This window comes from Rutilus rutilus (assembly GCF_951802725.1).
Source record: "Rutilus rutilus genome assembly, chromosome: 22".
Classification (NCBI taxonomy): domain Eukaryota; kingdom Metazoa; phylum Chordata; class Actinopteri; order Cypriniformes; family Leuciscidae; genus Rutilus; species Rutilus rutilus.
Genome location: NC_140227.1, coordinates 6,132,858 through 6,152,029, shown reverse-complemented (window position 1 = coordinate 6,152,029; position 19,172 = coordinate 6,132,858). Strand labels below are relative to the sequence as shown.

At 38.3% G+C, this 19,172-nt stretch overlaps 1 protein-coding gene across 1 annotated transcript in view; it reads right to left on the bottom strand.

Annotated features, from left to right (window-relative positions):
• Positions 1–19,172, bottom strand: part of ptprga (protein tyrosine phosphatase receptor type Ga) — a 249,405-nt gene that overhangs the window by 25,250 nt on the left and 204,983 nt on the right. Inside the window, exons 9-13 of the mRNA XM_084395536.1 lie at positions 13,619–13,803; positions 10,637–10,745; positions 10,479–10,528; positions 7,697–8,456; positions 4,125–4,257 (exon numbers count right to left, since the gene is read on the bottom strand). Coding sequence (XP_084251662.1) covers positions 4,125–4,257; positions 7,697–8,456; positions 10,479–10,528; positions 10,637–10,745; positions 13,619–13,803 — 1,237 coding nt within the window. The remainder of the gene's footprint in view (positions 1–4,124; positions 4,258–7,696; positions 8,457–10,478; positions 10,529–10,636; positions 10,746–13,618; positions 13,804–19,172) is intronic.

Below are 19,172 nucleotides of genomic sequence, written 5' to 3'. Positions count from 1 at the left end.
ATGCAATAACTTTGTGATGCTGTGTTATTTTTGTAAAATTTCTATACTATTATAGTACTTATTAATATTTTGAATTAGCTTTTATTTTTGTATCTATTCTTTTATATATTTTTATATTTTCAATTAAAATTTGGTTTAATTTTTAGTAATTTTGCTGTGCTTTTATTTTTTATTACTATTTACATTTTAGTTTTAGTCTGCATTCAGTTTTAAATTTGTATTTATTCCCAGTTAGTAATTTTACTGCTTTAACTTATTTCAGTTTATTTATAAGTTCCGTTTAGTTTAAGTTTCTCTAATAATTATCTAAAATGTATTTTATTTTAGCTCTATTTCAATTAACATAAATGTTTTTAATAGTTTTAGATAATGATAAAACCCTGGTGTGAATAACAAACCAATATTTAAGATGTTTACTGAAAATCACAGCCTTTGTCGCAGATCTGAAATCTCTTAAAGATCGGATGCATCTGAATATGCTAAAATGATAATGAAATGAAAATGTTTTGAAAGGTGTTAGGAAATATTTCTCTGTCTGTTCCTCACAGAAAGCTATCATATGGCTTTAGAAGTCATATGGACTACATTTATGGTAATTTGATGGTGCTTTTTTGTCCAATTTGGAGTTTGATGTCCCTGTTACTGTATGGAAAAGCTCAGCATGAACATTCTATAAAATCTCTTCATTTTTGTTCCAATTATGAATACTTTTTGAACAATATGGAAAGTAACTGACAGAATGTCTATTTCTGTGTAAGCCCAGCCTAAATTACAATGTGAAAACCAACTCTCCACTGTAAACAATCTTTAGCTAAAGTCCTGGCTTAAGAGAAACCCTCCCTGCAGGCACTGTGAAACTTAATGCTCGACAGTCCCGATCTGAAGAACAAAAGCAGAGCCAGGGCGGTCAGGAAATGCTTCAGGTGCTTAGCACACACACACACACACACACACACACACACACACACACACACACACACACACACACACACACACACACACACACACACACACACACACACACACACACACACACACACACACACACACACACACACACACACACACACACACACACACACACACACACACACACACACACACACACACACACACACACACACACACACACACACACACACACACACACACACACACACACACACACACACACACACACACACACACACTTCAACCAGTCCAACTGGACATTGCGTCAGAGGCTTGTATTTTGTGGTGTAAATGCGACTTGAAATGAATAATTACATTGTTTAACACAATGATTGTCATTAAATTGTTCTTAAAAAAAAAAAAAAAAAATGTTGGAAAAGTTTCAGTCTGTTTGCCTCAGTGTCTTGTAGGCGTGGCTTTGCTGTATACATATAGGCAGATCATGAGGTTTCATCAGAACCTCATCACTGACTGATCTGGAAAACTCTAATTTCTGATGTTAACATGTATAATAATTCAAGATATATTACACAGTTTTGCTAAATATATATATATATATATATATATATATATATATATATATATATATATTAGTTTTTTTTTTTTTTCTGAATAAAGGTCAATACAAAGTTTTGATTAAGACATTGCTTTTCAGTGTAAATGATTATTTGACTTTCTCTGAGACTGCCACAGGAAGTGTCACATCCTAGTTAATGTTTCCAGGTGGACTTTAGACAACACGACACCACAAACAATCACACTAATATACAGACACACACAGTGTTTCCACTAGGGTTGTCAATTTAAAAAAATAACATTTAATTATGCCCCTAGACCCGTAAATATATTCAGTGTTATTTTAATCAGATTTATACTTTTTTTGCATTTTAGTATTAGTATTTTTTTAACTAACTTAAAACATATATATATATATATATATATATATATATATATACCTACTATATTTTAGTTTAAGATATAATCATTTTGTTATGTGCTTTTCAATTTTTTTTATTTTATTTCCAGCTTTATTTCAATTAATAAAAATGATTTTTACAATAATAATAAACAACACTGATTCTATCAAAAGTCAATTGCAAAATAAAGCCTATTTTTTTGTGTAAATCATGTCAATTCAATGATTTACTGATCTGCTACAATTAAACTGTATAATATCTTCAATGATCTTGATTTGATTTTTCTTATTTGTCAATATTGATATTTATAATTAATCAGATTGTAATGAACTCAATGTACAAAATCGGATAACAGCTCTAGTTTCCACATACACATGTTAAGAATATATGTGAAAATACATTTTTATGTCTGCTAAATGAATTCATGCAGTCTGCTAAATGAATAAATGTAAATATGTCATATGAACATATGGTCACACATGCATGAGAGTCAGACTCAGACACACACTGACAGAAGGTAAGGATATCTGATCTGATATATTGAGACATTAGCGTGTAGTGCTGAGGGTAATCTCAGTCAGTCTACTGAGCAGATTACACTTAAAGACCCTCTCACACACACACACACACACACACACACACACACACACACACACACACACACACACACACACACACACACACACACACACACACACACACACACACACACACACACACACACACACACACACACACACACACACACACACACACACACACACACACTGTGTCTGTGATCATATTAATGGCTGAATATTACAACTGAAGTCTGTTCTAATACGTTCCCAATATCATTTGCATCTGACCAACCAGAAACAGCGTCAAATAATATTTCATGTCTGTTTTTTTTTTGTGTGTGTGTTAAATATAGTCCTCTTTATCATGGCTATGAGTGCTATGACAGATGCATGTTCTCTCTGGAGAGGTTTTGGGCTTGGTCAAGTGTGTTTGCATGGATGTGTGTGTGTTATCATGCAGTATTTGGCGATGGATACACATCTCAAAATATTTCACGACCCCCTGCTACTGCATGGCCCTTGAGCACCACAGGAGGGAGCAGATGGCCGTTTTGGGCCCAGGGCGGAGAGCCCAGACCTGGGGAGACAGTCCTGGCACAGTCCTGCTCAAGAGCTGTTTGCTAAACTGAGACATGGTGTGATCACGGCCCCTGAGAGACTTTATCAGCTGACCACTAGAAAACAGAAGATACATACATATATACAGTATATATACTGTATATATATATATTTTTTTAATAAAATCTCTATATACATTTATTTCAAAGTTTAAAGAAAATGTAAATTTATATATATATATATATATATATATAAGATTAATACTTTATTAATAAAGGATGCAATATATTACATATTACAAAAAATATTACAAAAACTTTAATTTCTGAAGGATCCTTTGAACCTGCAGACTGGAGTAATGATGGTGAAAATTCAGCTTTAAATTACAGAAATAAATTTCATTCTAAAATATATTTAAATAGAAACTTTAATTTTTTTTTTTTTTTTTACTTTTGCAGCATACTATATTTTTGCTGTATAAATGCTGTATAAATAAAAAGCTTTGGTGAGCATAAGAGTCTTGTCAAAAACATTTTAAAAATCTTGCCGACTCCAAATGTATGAACGAAAGTGTACACACTGCAATATATATGTAGTTTGAAGCCACATTCACTCAGTCTCAGGTGTGACCATGGCAACAGGGCCCTGGCAGCAGGTTCCTCAGCACCTCCATCACTCTGGAGATACCCTAAGGGAAGAGTGCGGTCTCTCTCCATCTTACTTACCGTCACCAGAGACACATCACCCACACTTTACACATGCTCGACACACACACACACACACTCCTAACTGGTTTTTATTCCACCCCTCGGGGCCCCGGGGACGCCAAGGGCCCCAGAGTGATAAACTACCAGCTACAGGATCCAAACGGACACAAACACAAACAGATGTACACGAAAATACACATGGTAGCCAAGCTCTAAAGCAATGAAACAGATGAAGTGTTTAAGAGCGTGGCACATCAGGGTAAAGCCATCCGTCTGTGTGACTCCCCATGATTCAATCAGAGTCGGAATCAGTCGTGTATCTATCAAAGAGTGGCTCAGGAAATCAGTGAGAGTCAGTGAGACTCCTGTAGTCAGCGATTCATTGAGACAGAAAACACCAGTGAATCTGTCAGTGTGGATCAGTGTCTCACCTCCAGTAAACCAGGACGGCCAGCAGCAGAATGAGGCAGAGGAAGGTGAGCGCCGACACCACCACCAGAGGAATGATCCACTCCATCCTTCCTGAACCAGGCACAGGGTGCATGCTGGAGACCACGGCACGCTCTGAAACACACACACACACGTTAATATGAACACACCGTACATTTAGCATAAATAGGAAAATACAATAACACTTGCTGCTATGTAGTGAGCAGGGATGATATGAAGCTGATATAGATGTAAATCTGTGTATCATATAACATAATCAATTACAGATATCACATTTATATTAATATATCACAATTATTAATATTACTACTACTAATAATAATGATAATAATTAATTATTATTATTATCATAAATAAAATTGCAATCATACAAATTGCTGAAATTCAGTAAACATATTTCACAAAATACTTTCTCAACATTCAAAAACTTGTTTTTTAAACATTCAAAATAAATGCAAAAACAGATAAATAAATATCAAAAACATTAACAATTATTATTATTTATAATAATTATTACTATAATTATTAATATCAACATAACTATTATTACAATTGCTGTGATTTAACAATACAATTATTCAAAGTATAATATTCAATTTAATTAGATAAAATAATAAACATTTCTTTTTTCTTTCTTTTACACAACATCTATTAATGCAAAAATACTTAAAATTATTGTCAAATATTGGTTCTGGTCACCATCATTTTGCCAAGTAAAGTGTTTCTAGATTTATTGATTTTGTTTGTCCTAGAACAATCCTCAGTCCTCTTTAATTAAAAGTGTTAAACTACAAACAAACTCGCGGATGTGCGAGTCCGACGGTTTCGTAGAGAGGTTTAGATAAAGGGGTTTGAGTGATTGATTATCAGTATCTAACCTGACAAAAATATATTTATTCAATGTTATCCTCATTATAATTTATTTGCAACAACATTGTGAACTTTTGTAAAGATATATTTGGTCATTAAAGGTAGGGTAGGTAATTTTCAGAGAGGCTAGCAATAGCGAGCTAGCTTTAAAAGCATGAGATCTCACTCTCCCTTCAGAGCGTCTCTAAAGCCACGCCTCCTTCAAAACACATGAACACACACATCAGGGAGCAAACAAAAGCGTCACGAGAGACGGCGCTAAACTACCTCATGTCTCAAAGCACATAACATTACAATAATAATGAACATAAACAACTTAAAGAGCTCTGACCTGTACCACCTGACTAATGCAGATTCATTTCTGCGTTTATAGTGTTGACATTGAAACGCATAAATTTGAGTCACAGGTTTTCATCTCTTCCAAATGACAGTAGTTATGGCATAAACGCAGCATAAGCCTGTTGTTTTGGTTCAGGAGAAACTGTAAAAGGCGGCTGCTGTTTCGGTTGTGGTGCTCGGTGACTGACGTCTGTCTAAAGGTCCTTGCACACTGAGTCCGAAATTCTCGTCTAAAATTTTCACGCTAAAAAATAAATATGACCTCATGTTATGTCAATCATGTTTACACACTGCCTCCGAAACTTTCGTCCGCCATAAAGAAATTCGGATCGGGTTAGATTTTCTGCGTTTTTCGCATCCGTAGCAAGCATTTTGAGAGGCGTTTTGATCGTTCAGAGCCACCGAATAGCGGAAACGAAAAAAAAACATATGAAAATTTCGGACTCGGTGACCCCCAACTGGCAGAACAACGTGCCACTACATTTCTTTCCGAAATGGTAGGAAATTAAATTAAATTGACTGTGGAGGATTTTAACTGTGACAAGATGAGTGACAGGGCAGTTTAAACGGTGACAGGATGCACGTAACTAAGCAACCGAGCTGTCCGCTAAAGACACAATTATGATGTAGTAGTATGTCCTACTCAGCCTACTATTCTGCTACACGCATACAAAAACAGTACATCGTTTTAGGGCATAGTATAAGTAGGTGAATTGGGACGCGGCACCACTGTTCTGCAAAGTTTATTTCCAACCTGCTTCAGCACACCTGCATTGTGATTTTCAAGCGATCCTGAAGAGCTTGATAAGCAGGTTCAGGTGTGTTCGATTAGGGTTAGAGCTGAACTCTGCGGGACACTGGGACGCCAGGAGCAGGGGGTTGAAGACCTCTGCTCTAACGCCTTCTCTAAAACCAGCTTGGTTAATATACATGCTGTTCCAGGACCAACAAGGATGTTGATTGAGGAACACGTCTCACTTGGCAAGATCACTGTCACCCGACCAGTCCAAAACACACACACACACACACACACACACACACACACACACACACACACACACACACACACACACACACACACACACACACACACACACACACACACACACACACACACACACACACACACACACCGACCACACACACACACACACACACACACACACACACACACACACACACACACACACACACTAACATACCAAAAGTCCCAAACTGGCAGTGGAAAGCACAGACTAAGATCCCGAAAGTAAGGACAGAGAGATCAGAAAACCTGCAGCTCCCCCCGGGTGGTCCAGAGACGCTGCTAACTAATCCATGCTGTTATCCTAAAACACCACAGCTTCACCGCGGTCAGACACACACACGCAGTCACGCGACGAAGAGCACTCTGAGATGATCTCAAACTCCTGACCGTGCAGGCACACACACGCAGGCACGCACGCGTGCACACACACACACACACACACACACACACACACACACACACACACACACACACAGACACACACACGCACGCACGCACACCCGGATGAACATAACTCCATTGCCATAGAGCTAAATAGGGAGTTTCTCTGTTTCTTTCTATTTTTTTTTACTCCCTCCAGCTGAAAATGTTTTTTGCTCTCATCCTCTCTGGACCGGAAAACTAGGCCAACCCTCTGCCTCCGAAACAAAGAAAGGGAACGGAAAGAAAGATGGAAGGATGAGAAGAGAGGGGATAAGGAAGAGGGTGAGACAGAGAAATGGAGGATGATGGGAAATAAAGGAAGAAATGAGAGAGTGAGATGAAACTATCATTTCACAGGGGACACACAAACAGGATCTCAAAACAGTGTGAAGAAAAAGGGTTTAAACAATGTTTCCTGCAGAAAAGATGAGTGGTGCGGCACATGCAAAACTTTCCAACACACTGCTGATGATGTGGTGATAAGGATGTGTGTGTGTGTGTGTGTGTGTGTGTGTGTGTGTGTGTGTGTGTGTGTGTGTGTGTGTGTGTGTGCGCGTGCATGTGTGTGTGTGTTACCTGAGCACTAAATCAGTATATTAGAATGATTTCTGAAGGATCACCGAAGACTGGAGTAATCATGCTGAAAATGTATATATATATATATATATATATATATATATATTTGGTTTTAGTATTAGTTAACTATAGTAACCCTTCTCAATTGCCATTTTTATATATTTTATGAATATACATTTTTGTATTTATGCCAAGCTATAAAAAATATTTTAATGGATAAAATAGAAAAAAAAAAAGGTCATGAGGCCTTTGAATATTGTTGTGGACAATGGGGGGCCTTGGAGTCAAAAAGGTTGAGATACGAATGCAGTTTCTAACCTGTGTGTATAGAGAAAGGTGGCAGGTGGTTGCGGTCTCCTCTGCTGGGTTTGCTGGTCTGAGTCATGCTGTCTGGAGGCTCTATTACTGCCGTCACATTATCATCACTCTCTGGCTCTCTGGTCGGCAGCACCTGCGTGTCCTCTTCCCCTGTTCTGTGTGTGTTTTTCTCCACCTCATCCTCCGGGACACTGGATGGCGCTGTGCTGTTTTCTGCCTTCCTGCTTCCTCCTTTCTCTTTGGCTGTCGAATCTGGTGTTGCTGTGGGCGGGTCTTTCGTCACGGAGCTGTTCCTTTGCTTTTCCACATCGTCTGGAACTCTGCTGTCTTTACTCTCGGCACCTTTCTCCTCATCCTCTTCCTCTTCCTCTTCTCCGTTCTTTTCTCCGTCCTCGTCCTCGCCCTTGCCTCCCTTCTCACCCCCGTCCTCAGACCCGTGGCTCTCTGTGTCTGAGGCCGGTGAGGAGGTGTGTTCAGCGGCTGGGGTCTGGCGTGTGGAGGCAGGAGCAGGGGTCGAGGGAGGAGGTCTGCTGGGCCAGACTGAACTGGGGAAGGAGGAGATGACCCCTCCACTGAAACCCAAACCCGCCAGGAGGGTGCTGGTCACCACAGACGCCACCGTCGCTTGGCTCCCGCTGGAAGAGGGGCCGATCCCGGTCGCCATTGACACGAAGGAGAAGGGAAGACCGGAGGAGGTCCAGGTGGAGGAACCGGAGCTGATCGGAGCCATGTCTGCTGAGGAGGCTGGGGAGACAGTTGGCTAGAAGAAGAAGAAAACAAACACTTTATTTCCCTCTGCATTGATTCTAAAAGATGAAATCTGTGCACATCATGCGAGTCCGATGAGCTCAACAGGTTTCAGGACACTGTTTTAAATTTATTAATTGTAGTATAAATATGCATTTTAATACTTTCTAAAATAAATTACAATTTATAATTATATATACATTTATTATTTATTTTCAAAAAAAAAAAAGTTTTTAAAACATGATTAGCCTATTATACATATCTATTTATATATTTTTTATAAATCATGTAATTATTGAATACATATACACTCACCTAAAGGATTATTAGGAACACCATACTAATACTGTGTTTGACCCCCTTTCGCCTTCAGAACTGCCTTAATTCTGCGTGGCATTGATTCAACAAGGTGCTGAAAGCATTCTTTAGAAATGTTGGCCCATATTGATAGGATAGCATCTTGCAGTTGATGGAGATTTGTGGGATGCACATCCAGGGCACGAAGCTCCCGTTCCACCACATCCCAAAGATGCTCTATTGGGTTGAGATCTGGTGACTGTGGGGGCCATTTTAGTACAGTGAACTCATTGTCATGTTCAAGAAACCAATTTGAAATGATTCGAGCTTTGTGACATGGTGCATTATCCTGCTGGAAGTAGCCATCAGAGGATGGGTACATGGTGGTCATAAAGGGATGGACATGGTCAGAAACAATGCTCAGGTAGGCCGTGGCATTTAAACGATGCCCAATTGGCACTAAGGGGCCTAAAATGTGCCAAGAAAACATCGAGACTCATCAGACCAGGCAACATTTTTCCAGTCTTCAACGGTCCAATTTTGGTGAGCTCGTGCAAATTGTAGCCTCTTTTTCCTATTTGTAGTGGAGATGAGTGGTACCCGGTGGGGTCTTCTGCTGTTGTAGCCCATCCGCCTCAAGGTTGTGCGTGTTGTGGCTTCACAAATGCTTTGCTGCATACCTCGGTTGTAACGAGTGGTTATTTCAGTCAAAGTTGCTCTTCTATCAGCTTGAATCAGTCGGCCCATTCTCCTCTGACCTCTAGCATCAACAAGGCATTTTCGCCCACAGGACTGCCGCATACTGGATGTTTTTCCCTTTTCACACCATTCTTTGTAAACCCTAGAAATGGTTGTGCGTGAAAATCCCAGTAACTGAGCAGATTGTGAAATACTCAGACCGGTCCGTCTGGCACCAACAACCATGCCACGCTCAAAATTGCTTAAATCACCTTTCTTTCCCATTCATTAATGAGAAATTGAACAGGTGTTCCTAATAATCCTTTAGGTGAGTGTATGTCTATACCTTCTAATATATATTACTATTATTAAATTATTGTAAAATTATTATTTGTAATAAACACATTACATTATTTATATTATTTTGTTTTAAGAAATACAAATAAAAGATCAAATAAATTCTAAAAGATAATATCTGTGGACATCATTCAAAAGGTTTAGGGCAATTTTTTTTGGTTATCTTTCCCAGCATAACTCTTCATAGTTCAGATTATATAAAAAAATATATATTATTTTTTGTATAAATATACTTCTATATTATTATTTAAATTATTTTAATTTTAATTTTTTTTTTTTTTAAAATTTTTTTTTGACATGTTTATTCAGTGTTAGCATGTACAACATACAATGTGTCTTCCCGAGGTAAATAGACATACACCTTAACAGAAAATCTTCAAAGAATTGTGACACGGGTTTTGTTTCAAGTAAACTACAAAAACACCACCAAAGCAGAAAAAAAAAAAAAAAAAACATAAATAAAAGATAGCGTATAAATGATAAGATACATGCATAAACATTCAAAGTAGTCAATAAATAAATAAAAGGACTACGGTAGCAATAATAAAAAAAAAAAATAATTAAAAAAAAAATAATTATTTTTTGTAATAAATAAACTAATATTATTATACAAGAAATATAAATAAAATATTCAGGTTTATTTTATTTGCCATTGCAAAGAGTAAAGAGAGTTCTGCCACCTGCTGGACAGATGTAAACTTACCATCCCAGTTTTGACTATTCTCGTGCCCTCAAATATCCTGGTGGTGTTGGCTAACAAAACAAAGTAGATACATATTAATGAGATGGAGCACGTTTAAAAACAACAACCAGAATATCATTGGTAAAAGTCTTTTTGTGTGTGTAAGCGTAGCTCTGCACCTCTGAAGAGCATGCTCTGGCTGAAGTCGCTGCGCTTGTCATTGAAACACACGGCCTGGACACGGAACAGGTACAGCACATCCGCCGACACCGGTGTGATGACAACCTCCTGAAACACACATACACACACACAATGTTACATATACAGTACATACACGCCAGGATACGTCCAAAAAGTCCGCCTGTGACGTGGAGGTGTGTTATCATCTGACGCGTCCAGTCAAAACACAAAAGAAGAGTGGTCGACACACACTAACATGCTCTTTGAAGTGTGAACTCTCCTGACAGAGGTCTGGAGGATGAAGGTGAACAGCTTGTTCTCCTCTCCTTCGTTTGACGGCAACACCTTTCTTCTCAAGTCATTAGCATTGAAAATAGACAGTCTCTATCAGTCTCTGCCTCACATAACATTCATTACCACCTAAAGCACCTCTGAGCTGCTCAGCTGGGACACAAAGACATTGGAATTCAGTGAGTGAGGCACTGATTTATTTTTAAAGGCTGCTTATATAATGTACGCCTTTATCAATAAATTATGCAACACTGTTAGGATCTTTCTGTGAACATATTAACAAAAATGTAGTGTTTAATGAAATGAAAGGACGCAAAATTTAATTAGTTTCTTTATTAGCTGTGTTTGCTTATTACTATTAAAGCTATACCCAGATTTAGGGATCTGAACAAACACCTAAACCTAAACATTACACTTCAGTGTAATATTTTAAAGAGATCGGAAAATACTCACCCTCAAGTTGTTCCAAACCTGTATGAATTTCTTTATTCTGCTGAACATAAAAGAAGATATTTTGAAGAATATGGGAAATCAAACCGTCAATGGGGTTCATCAACTGTTTGGTAACTGACATTCTACAAAATATATTTTGTGTTCAGCAGGAGAAAGAAACTCATAGGGGTTTGGAACAACTTGAGGGTGAGTAAATGATGACAGAATTGAAAATTTTGGGTGAACTATCCCTTTAATCTTAAACAGATTATGTGTAAAAGGAAGGACGAAACGTTTTCATTAGACAAAATCTGAACAACTGTTTGAAGTGGGACTATGAATAAAAGACTGTAAATGAAAAGAGTTCAATTGAAATATTTTAAAATGAGTTCAAAGGAGTTCACTTCATTCTTATTGGTAGCTGAAACACATTAGTCAAAATATATATATAAAAAAAAAGAAAGAACATGTAAATGGCAGTGCAGGTAGGCCTTCAGCAGGGACACACTTGACAAACAAATCGACTTCGACAGTCAGGTATGGGCACCTTTTAACTCCATTTCCTTCACTGGTGCCTGTTTGAACCTGACGCAGGCAGCCTCATTTCATCTCTGAGAAATGAAGATTCAATACAATTCTAAGTGTATGAGCAATAGCCATTACCATAACTCACTTCACCTCCCCGGGGTCTGCTGAAAAGTGCTGAGGGCTTGAGGGATTTGTAAATCTTGCACTAAGTAAATGGCGTCAGTTCCTCTCCAAATGCACCAACACCTTTCTGATTTATGCGAGATCATTCTTTAAAGGACCCCGACTCAAATATTACTCTGTGGTGTTGGGTTGTTATCAGTGGAAAGGAGTAAAAACTCTTTCTCTATTGATCTGGGAGGCAGTCCCTCAAAAATCGAGTCTGCCGCTAATTTGACCCAGATAGCAGCATCTTGGGACGAGAGGGGAAAATAAAAATGGAAATGAAGAACTTAAAAGAAAAGAGGGAGGAACAATGAAAAATAGAGAGGAATTTGGGAAAGGAGTGATTCTAATGATGATGTTCTGTAATGGGATGCAATGGCATTTTCAAATTGCACACTGAAATATTTGGGAACAAAATGAACAAAAATGACTTTTTTCTACTGTCTCGTCGCCTCGCACCCCCTACGGACTAGAGAATCAGAAATCTCAGCCTGTAATACATTTCACAGCCCACTGAGTGTGCTTGATAGAAAGTCAAGAGAAATGAGACTAAAATACATCTCCGCCTCTTAAACAGTTTTAGTGCATTAGTATTTTCAAATGGTGGGCCTCAAGGTCAGTGTCTACCGCTGCGACCCCCTGCTGACGACCTAAAATACAGACTTTATTCACAGTCACACTCGCTGCGCTCCTGCAAACACGCTCTGGCGGAGGAGAGATTACAGGATATTATCCACGAGGCATAATATCATCATCCTCACATTCAGACAGTGAGTTTTCCAAGAACAGAGTGACACAAATCTGAAACCTGGAATAGTTATTGCTTAAGGACAAGCAGAAATCGAAATGAACTAATAAATTAGAAAAATGTATTACAATTGAATAAACGTATTTATGAAAATATTAGGAAAGTTAAAATCAGTTCATATTTTTCTTTCTGAAAATTCAGTTTAACTAGGAAATATGTCACATTATGGAAGTTAAGCATGTTGCGAATGCCATTTCATGTGGTCTTTAAAGATGCTTATTTAATCCTTTGCTGGGTTTATTGTGAGATATTGTGGTATGGATGACCAATACAAGCACACGGAATACCTCAACGATATTGGAAATAAGTCACTTTATAGAAGTTAAGCACATTATGAATGCTATATCATGCTGTCTTTAAAGAATAAGTGGGATATTTTATCATTTTTGGGAGATATTGTGGTCAGTTTATAAATTTCACATCCCACTTATAAACTATATAAACATTTCATTAAAGTTAGGTGTGATAGGAATGCCATTTCATGTGGTCTTTAAAGATGTTTATTTAATCATTGTGAGATTCTGAGGTGTAGATGACCAATTCAAACACAAAAAGCACACAGAACCCCTCACCAATATTTTTTCCCAATGAATATTCAGTTTCACCCATAAATATGTCACATTACGGAAGTGTGTTGCGAATGCTACTCCATGTTTTCTTTAAAGTATAACGTCACGAATAACATTTGTGAGACATTGATGACCATTACACACACACACACACACACACACACACAAAAACCCATTCAACTCCTCACCAGTTTCTGATCACTCCCTTTGACGTACGTCTCCTCGAACGACTCGTCGTTTCTGGTCCAGCTGTAGGAAACGAGGTAGCTGAGGATGGGCGGATCGTAGGTGATCTCCGGACTGGACCATCGAACCACTAACGCAGTCTTGTTCACGTGCTGGACGTTCATGTTGATCGGGGCACTGCTGCATGCTGCGTGAAAGACGAAAAGAAGAAAAGTGTGCGTTTACCTCTTTGCCACCACTCTAACCTTGAGCTCCATTGGTGCCCTTAGATCCCACAGCCACTAGATGGCTCTGTTAGACTACTGACTACATGTACTTGGCTTTCACGTGTCCTGAATTGTGTCATGCCCTCTGTAAACACCAGCATCATCCAAGTTGCTGTTAATCTCCCCAGCAGAAGGTGTTTAATCACCGAGCGTGCCACAGTTTCTGGCGGCTAACAGCATGCGTAGGGGTGAGCTTCTATTCAGAGAGAAATCTGACAGAAGAAGCCCTAAATTTTCTTTCGTTTTGGTGTTCCTAAAATGCATGCACACATTTGCAACACAGACAAGAGCACACCTCCACACAGTCAAAACACACTCCCTCCCACAGCCACAGGGGAGCCATTACATCCAAAACAATGCTAATTAAACTAATTCTACCATCACTCCTCTCTCCGAAGCCTCTATTAGCTCTAATCATGAGAGAAGTAATAGTGACTACAGCCGTAATCATACTGCATTAAGACTGGCTTTCACACAGATGGCATGCATTGATGATTATAGCACACAAACATGACTTTGACATTTGAGGATGGAAGCTTGTCCTTTAAATAAGACTTCATAGACATTTCAACAGCCTGCAGTTTATGGAAGAATTACGTTCAAAAGCTCATGAACACCCTAATTTGCATATTTTCCATTTTCATCCTAAATGGTATTCACGATTAAAATCAGCGGGTCTCAAATCATGGTACATCAAATATAGTGATCAAAAAAGTGTCCAGGTGGGACTATTAACGCTGCCCAAAACACCTTGAACAATGGAAGATGAATCAATGATGTTCTCTTCCGACTTTTTCAAAAGTGACCTAAAAGATAAACAATAATGAATGTGTAAAACATGATTTTTCTGTCGTAATATGTCCTAAAACCTGCAGTGCTTTACTACTTACATGAACGTATGCACTTTCCAATCACTAACAAAATAGTGCATATTACAAGAATTCAAATTAGGAAGCAGGAACAGGAACATGTGAGACCCTTAAGTCTGAGACACCAACATCAATGCTCTGGCATGAATGTTCAAATATGAATGGTCTGTTTAGACCAATGCATAAAAAATGAACCGAAACACTCTGGTACACAGTTCTGCACCGCTGTTTGTTTCTTTATTGCCTTTTATTGTCACAAAGAAGAAAGGTATTCCAACAGTACTGTCTAGGTGTGTCACAATATATCACAATACAAAAATGCAACAATATGTATTGTGTATAGTTCGCCCAAAATGAAAATTACTGTGCGTGAAAAAAAAGAACATGACTGTACGAGAAAACATTAAAGTTTACAGAGTTTTATTGTCAGTTCTCCATTAACCTAACATATAATGTCAATAATATCGTATCGTGAGTTCAGTATCGTGATATGTATCGAATCGTGACATGAGGGTATCGTTACACCCCTAGTATTGACATGTTAATCTTGTTTTCAAACAGCTGTGCCCCAAAAAAACAAATTTTCACACTGGGTGTGAGCAGGCCTTTAAATCGCAAACAATTGCAGGAACCTCTTCCTGTAACCTTTTCAGCTACTTCCTACTGAAAGTACTAACTACAAATTAGTAGAAGTAGAATGTACAAACTAGAATGCTTGTCATTCTCAGGGTTTTACACAATCTTCAACGTTAAATATTTTGGTACATTTTATAATGACAGATTTAAATATATTCCGATAAATCATCACAGGCAAAGCCTGATCACAGCATTTCTACAGTATATAACCCATTCCTGCTCGCTCGCCCCACTCAGAAACACAGTCGCAGAGGTTACTGCGCAAGAGTGCAGGTCTCTTAAGAGATGCAGAGAATCGTTTAATAAAAAGGCCATCTTTGGCCCTCCGGCTTGTTGACCATGGAGAGCGAGATTAATGGAGGGATATAGCAGGAAAGGAGAAAAGGTGGGAGCAGAAGTCAAATTAGAGAGAAAGTGCAAACACGCCGTTAACCTTGAGCGGCTCTTTCGAACAAGCTGACACATAAGACCAGTTTAAAAGAACAGTTCATCTGAAAAAGAAAACGCTTTTTGTGTGTGTGCAATAATGCCATAGAAAAAGAACCTTTTAGTGGAACGTTCTTAAAAGATTTTAATAATCTAAAGAAACATTTTCCAACATAAAGAACCTTTTGAGGAATGGAAAAGTTCCATGGATGTTACAGGTTCATCATAAAACCTTTAGAACTAAGCATTAGCCACACAAGAACAGCTCAGATTACATCTACTTTAGTTTGAAATATTGAAAAATATTAAATTGAGCATTTCCAACACATGTGGGGATTGGAGCTGCTTTTGGACTATATTTTGGACTGCTGATAAAACCAGTTTGGCTGTTTCGCCTACTACGAGGGGAAAGCTATGATCCAGCACGTGTTTTGAATTAATGGAAGCTGACAAAAAGTTCAGCTCCAGCCTGCAGGCACCATTGATATGCTTCTGTTCTCAGCCTCTATCACACTATTACTCCACCCTTTCATTCTTTTTTCCCTTATTCTATCCTTTCTGTTCCCTTTTTATTCTTCGACAACAGCGGACGGTGTCACAATCAATTTTTCACGGAGCTGAAATTAAACGCATAACCAGGGAGCGATAAGAGGAGCGGTTCTCTCTTCGTATTACAGAATTATTTCCAAGCTCCCAAATTAATTATATTTCGGATTCAGAAGGCTCTGGAATCTGGGAAGCTGTTTAGGAGTTTCAGTGCAATTCTGGCAATCCAAATCACCTGGAGCTATTTGGACCCACGTCAACAAGCTGGTGGGACAGAGAGAGTTTAATGGAGAGTGCGGGTGGTCAGCTCTCTGTGTTTCTTCCACTACTGGCACTTTCGGGCTTGTCGACATTTAATTTGTCTATTAACAACAGTCCAACAGTGGATATTCACGCATCACAGAAGAACTATGGCTATCTACAAAAAAAACAGACAGCCATTTTATTCCAACACAAATGTTTAAAAATTAATTTCCATAACAAAAAGTAATGACATTGGACATGACAACAGTGGAAATGACATTTTTAGAATAAAATGCCTTTGTAGAATAAGTCCTTGCTAAGGCTAATTTTATAGCTAGCGATTTTATGTGATTTTTTCCACACATTTTTCACAATATAACAAAATTACAGCTTTATAGGAAAGGACGAATGTAGTATTTGTCTCCATCTTCATCTCCTCTGAAGGCCGGGACACACCAAGCCGACGGTCGGCCGATCGGCTTAGTTTTTCCGCTGTGTTTTCGCACCGTTGGCTTTAGTCGTACGCTGTCTGTTTTTTTTGGGGCCAATTAAGCATGTTGACTCGGTGTCGGGCCGTTGGTGAGAGGGAGAACTCTGATTGGCTGTTCAGCTTAGCGAACGAGTCGGGGCATGGGAATAAAAGCGAAAGTGACGAAAGCAAGCAAAGAAGTCAAGACGGTACAGACAGAAGACAGTTATAATTTTACGTCATTTTCGAATGCACAAATATTTTCATAATAACATGAGCCGACTGGAATGAAGAAAGTGATCGGAGTGATTGATTTTCAAAATGGTAAGCAAGCGCTGCTTTGTTTACGGTTTGTATATCAGATATTTACTGACACACAGGCGCAGAACGCACATGATAGTTGACTGCAGCCTTTCGTCCTTTTGGTGTGTTCAAGCGCAGCTTTTTGCCGAGGAGAGGCAACAACACAGTCGGTTTCATCGCCGCTAGATCTTTGACGTCAGCTTGGTGTGTCCCAGGTTTAAGGAACACTGTCTGGCCACGCGTAGATGTCGTCTCTTTACCCTGGCCAAGGTGATGAGGATGGTGTGGTCTTTCAGACCTGTAATCTGTGCACTGTGATCTGTATTAGAGCCGTTGGGAATGAGGGATTGTGCTTGGACCGTGGATCACCAGGCAAGATTTTATGAACATGTGAGAGAACTGTAAATGAGAGGAGCTACCGCGGTATAATGCCAGCGCCAATCAATATCTGTTAAAGCCCTCAAGATATTCTGCTCGGGAACGTACAGAAAAAGAGTGTGTAGGATGAATGTTTTGTGAATATGGGGTAAACAATCTTTGTTTGTATTGAGAGGTAGTAGGGATGTGTGTGTGAGTGTGCTTAATTCTGTTTGCCAATCCATGTGTGGATCAAATGTTCCCTTGAGGAAAGCTTCCTTTCTACATCTACAAGGGATGTAGAAATGGCAGTAAGGATGCTTATTAGTATGTTAGGATCCCTGTCACATGACCCACATCAAGACTTCAATGCTCTTCTCAACACAAGCGTCAAGTGCCGCTGTGATCTCCACATGAAAAGTGACTTTACAAGGTTGCTAGGCAGCAAAAAAGCGGGAAGTGTACATAGTAAATGGTGACAGAAAGGGGTAACATTGAAGTTCACAACAGGAAAAAGTCCTGGGGCCTGATGTATTAACGTGATGCACAAAATTGGTATAGAAATGTGTGTAAGCAATTTCCACGCGCATATCAGGATTTATAAAAATAAACTAGGCGTAAATATGTGCACACCATACGGACACTCTGCATGGTAAAACTAGCCGTTGTAAGCTCAATATATGGTTATTTCAGGGAGGAGACGGGGTGGAGAAGCATGGATGCACAATCATCCGCTGAGTGGATTTAATAAAGGGAATTTTGTTTCGGGTCTGGCGTTCTGGTGTTTTTTAGCTTTTTGTGCGTACACACACTTTTAGGATGAAATCTACGGAAAGTTAAGAGGCCGCAGGTGTTTTTCTCAACGCAGTGTGGGATATAAAAATAGGCTTACGATACCAGTAAAAACAAATCAAAAACTTATTGAAACAAAAAAACATAGTTGGGCTGTCAATAGATTCAATAATTCAATAATTTGTGATCTCCAATTTTTTTTTACGCTAAAACATTTAGCAATATTTTTATAATTATTTTAATTATTGAGTTATGTATATATATAATGCAATTATATAATATACACTTCTATATTCTGTGTATATTACATTTTTATTACATGAAGAACATTTTTGCTCAATACAAATATGCAATAATTAAATACAATAACTTCATATTAATATATGTACAAAAATATTAATTTAATTTAATTTAATTTAACATGCAAAGCCTGCAAACAACTTATTTTTTTAAACATCTCTTTTGGATTAGATACATCTACTATAATTAAATAGTATAACAACCTCATATTAATATTTGTAAAAAAATATTCATACCTATTCATTTTCTTTTCTTTTATTAATTTAAAAAACAAACAAAAAAACAAACAATAACAGCCAAAAGAAGGTCCCCACCATGATATAAAACAAACGTGTGTTTATGGAATGGT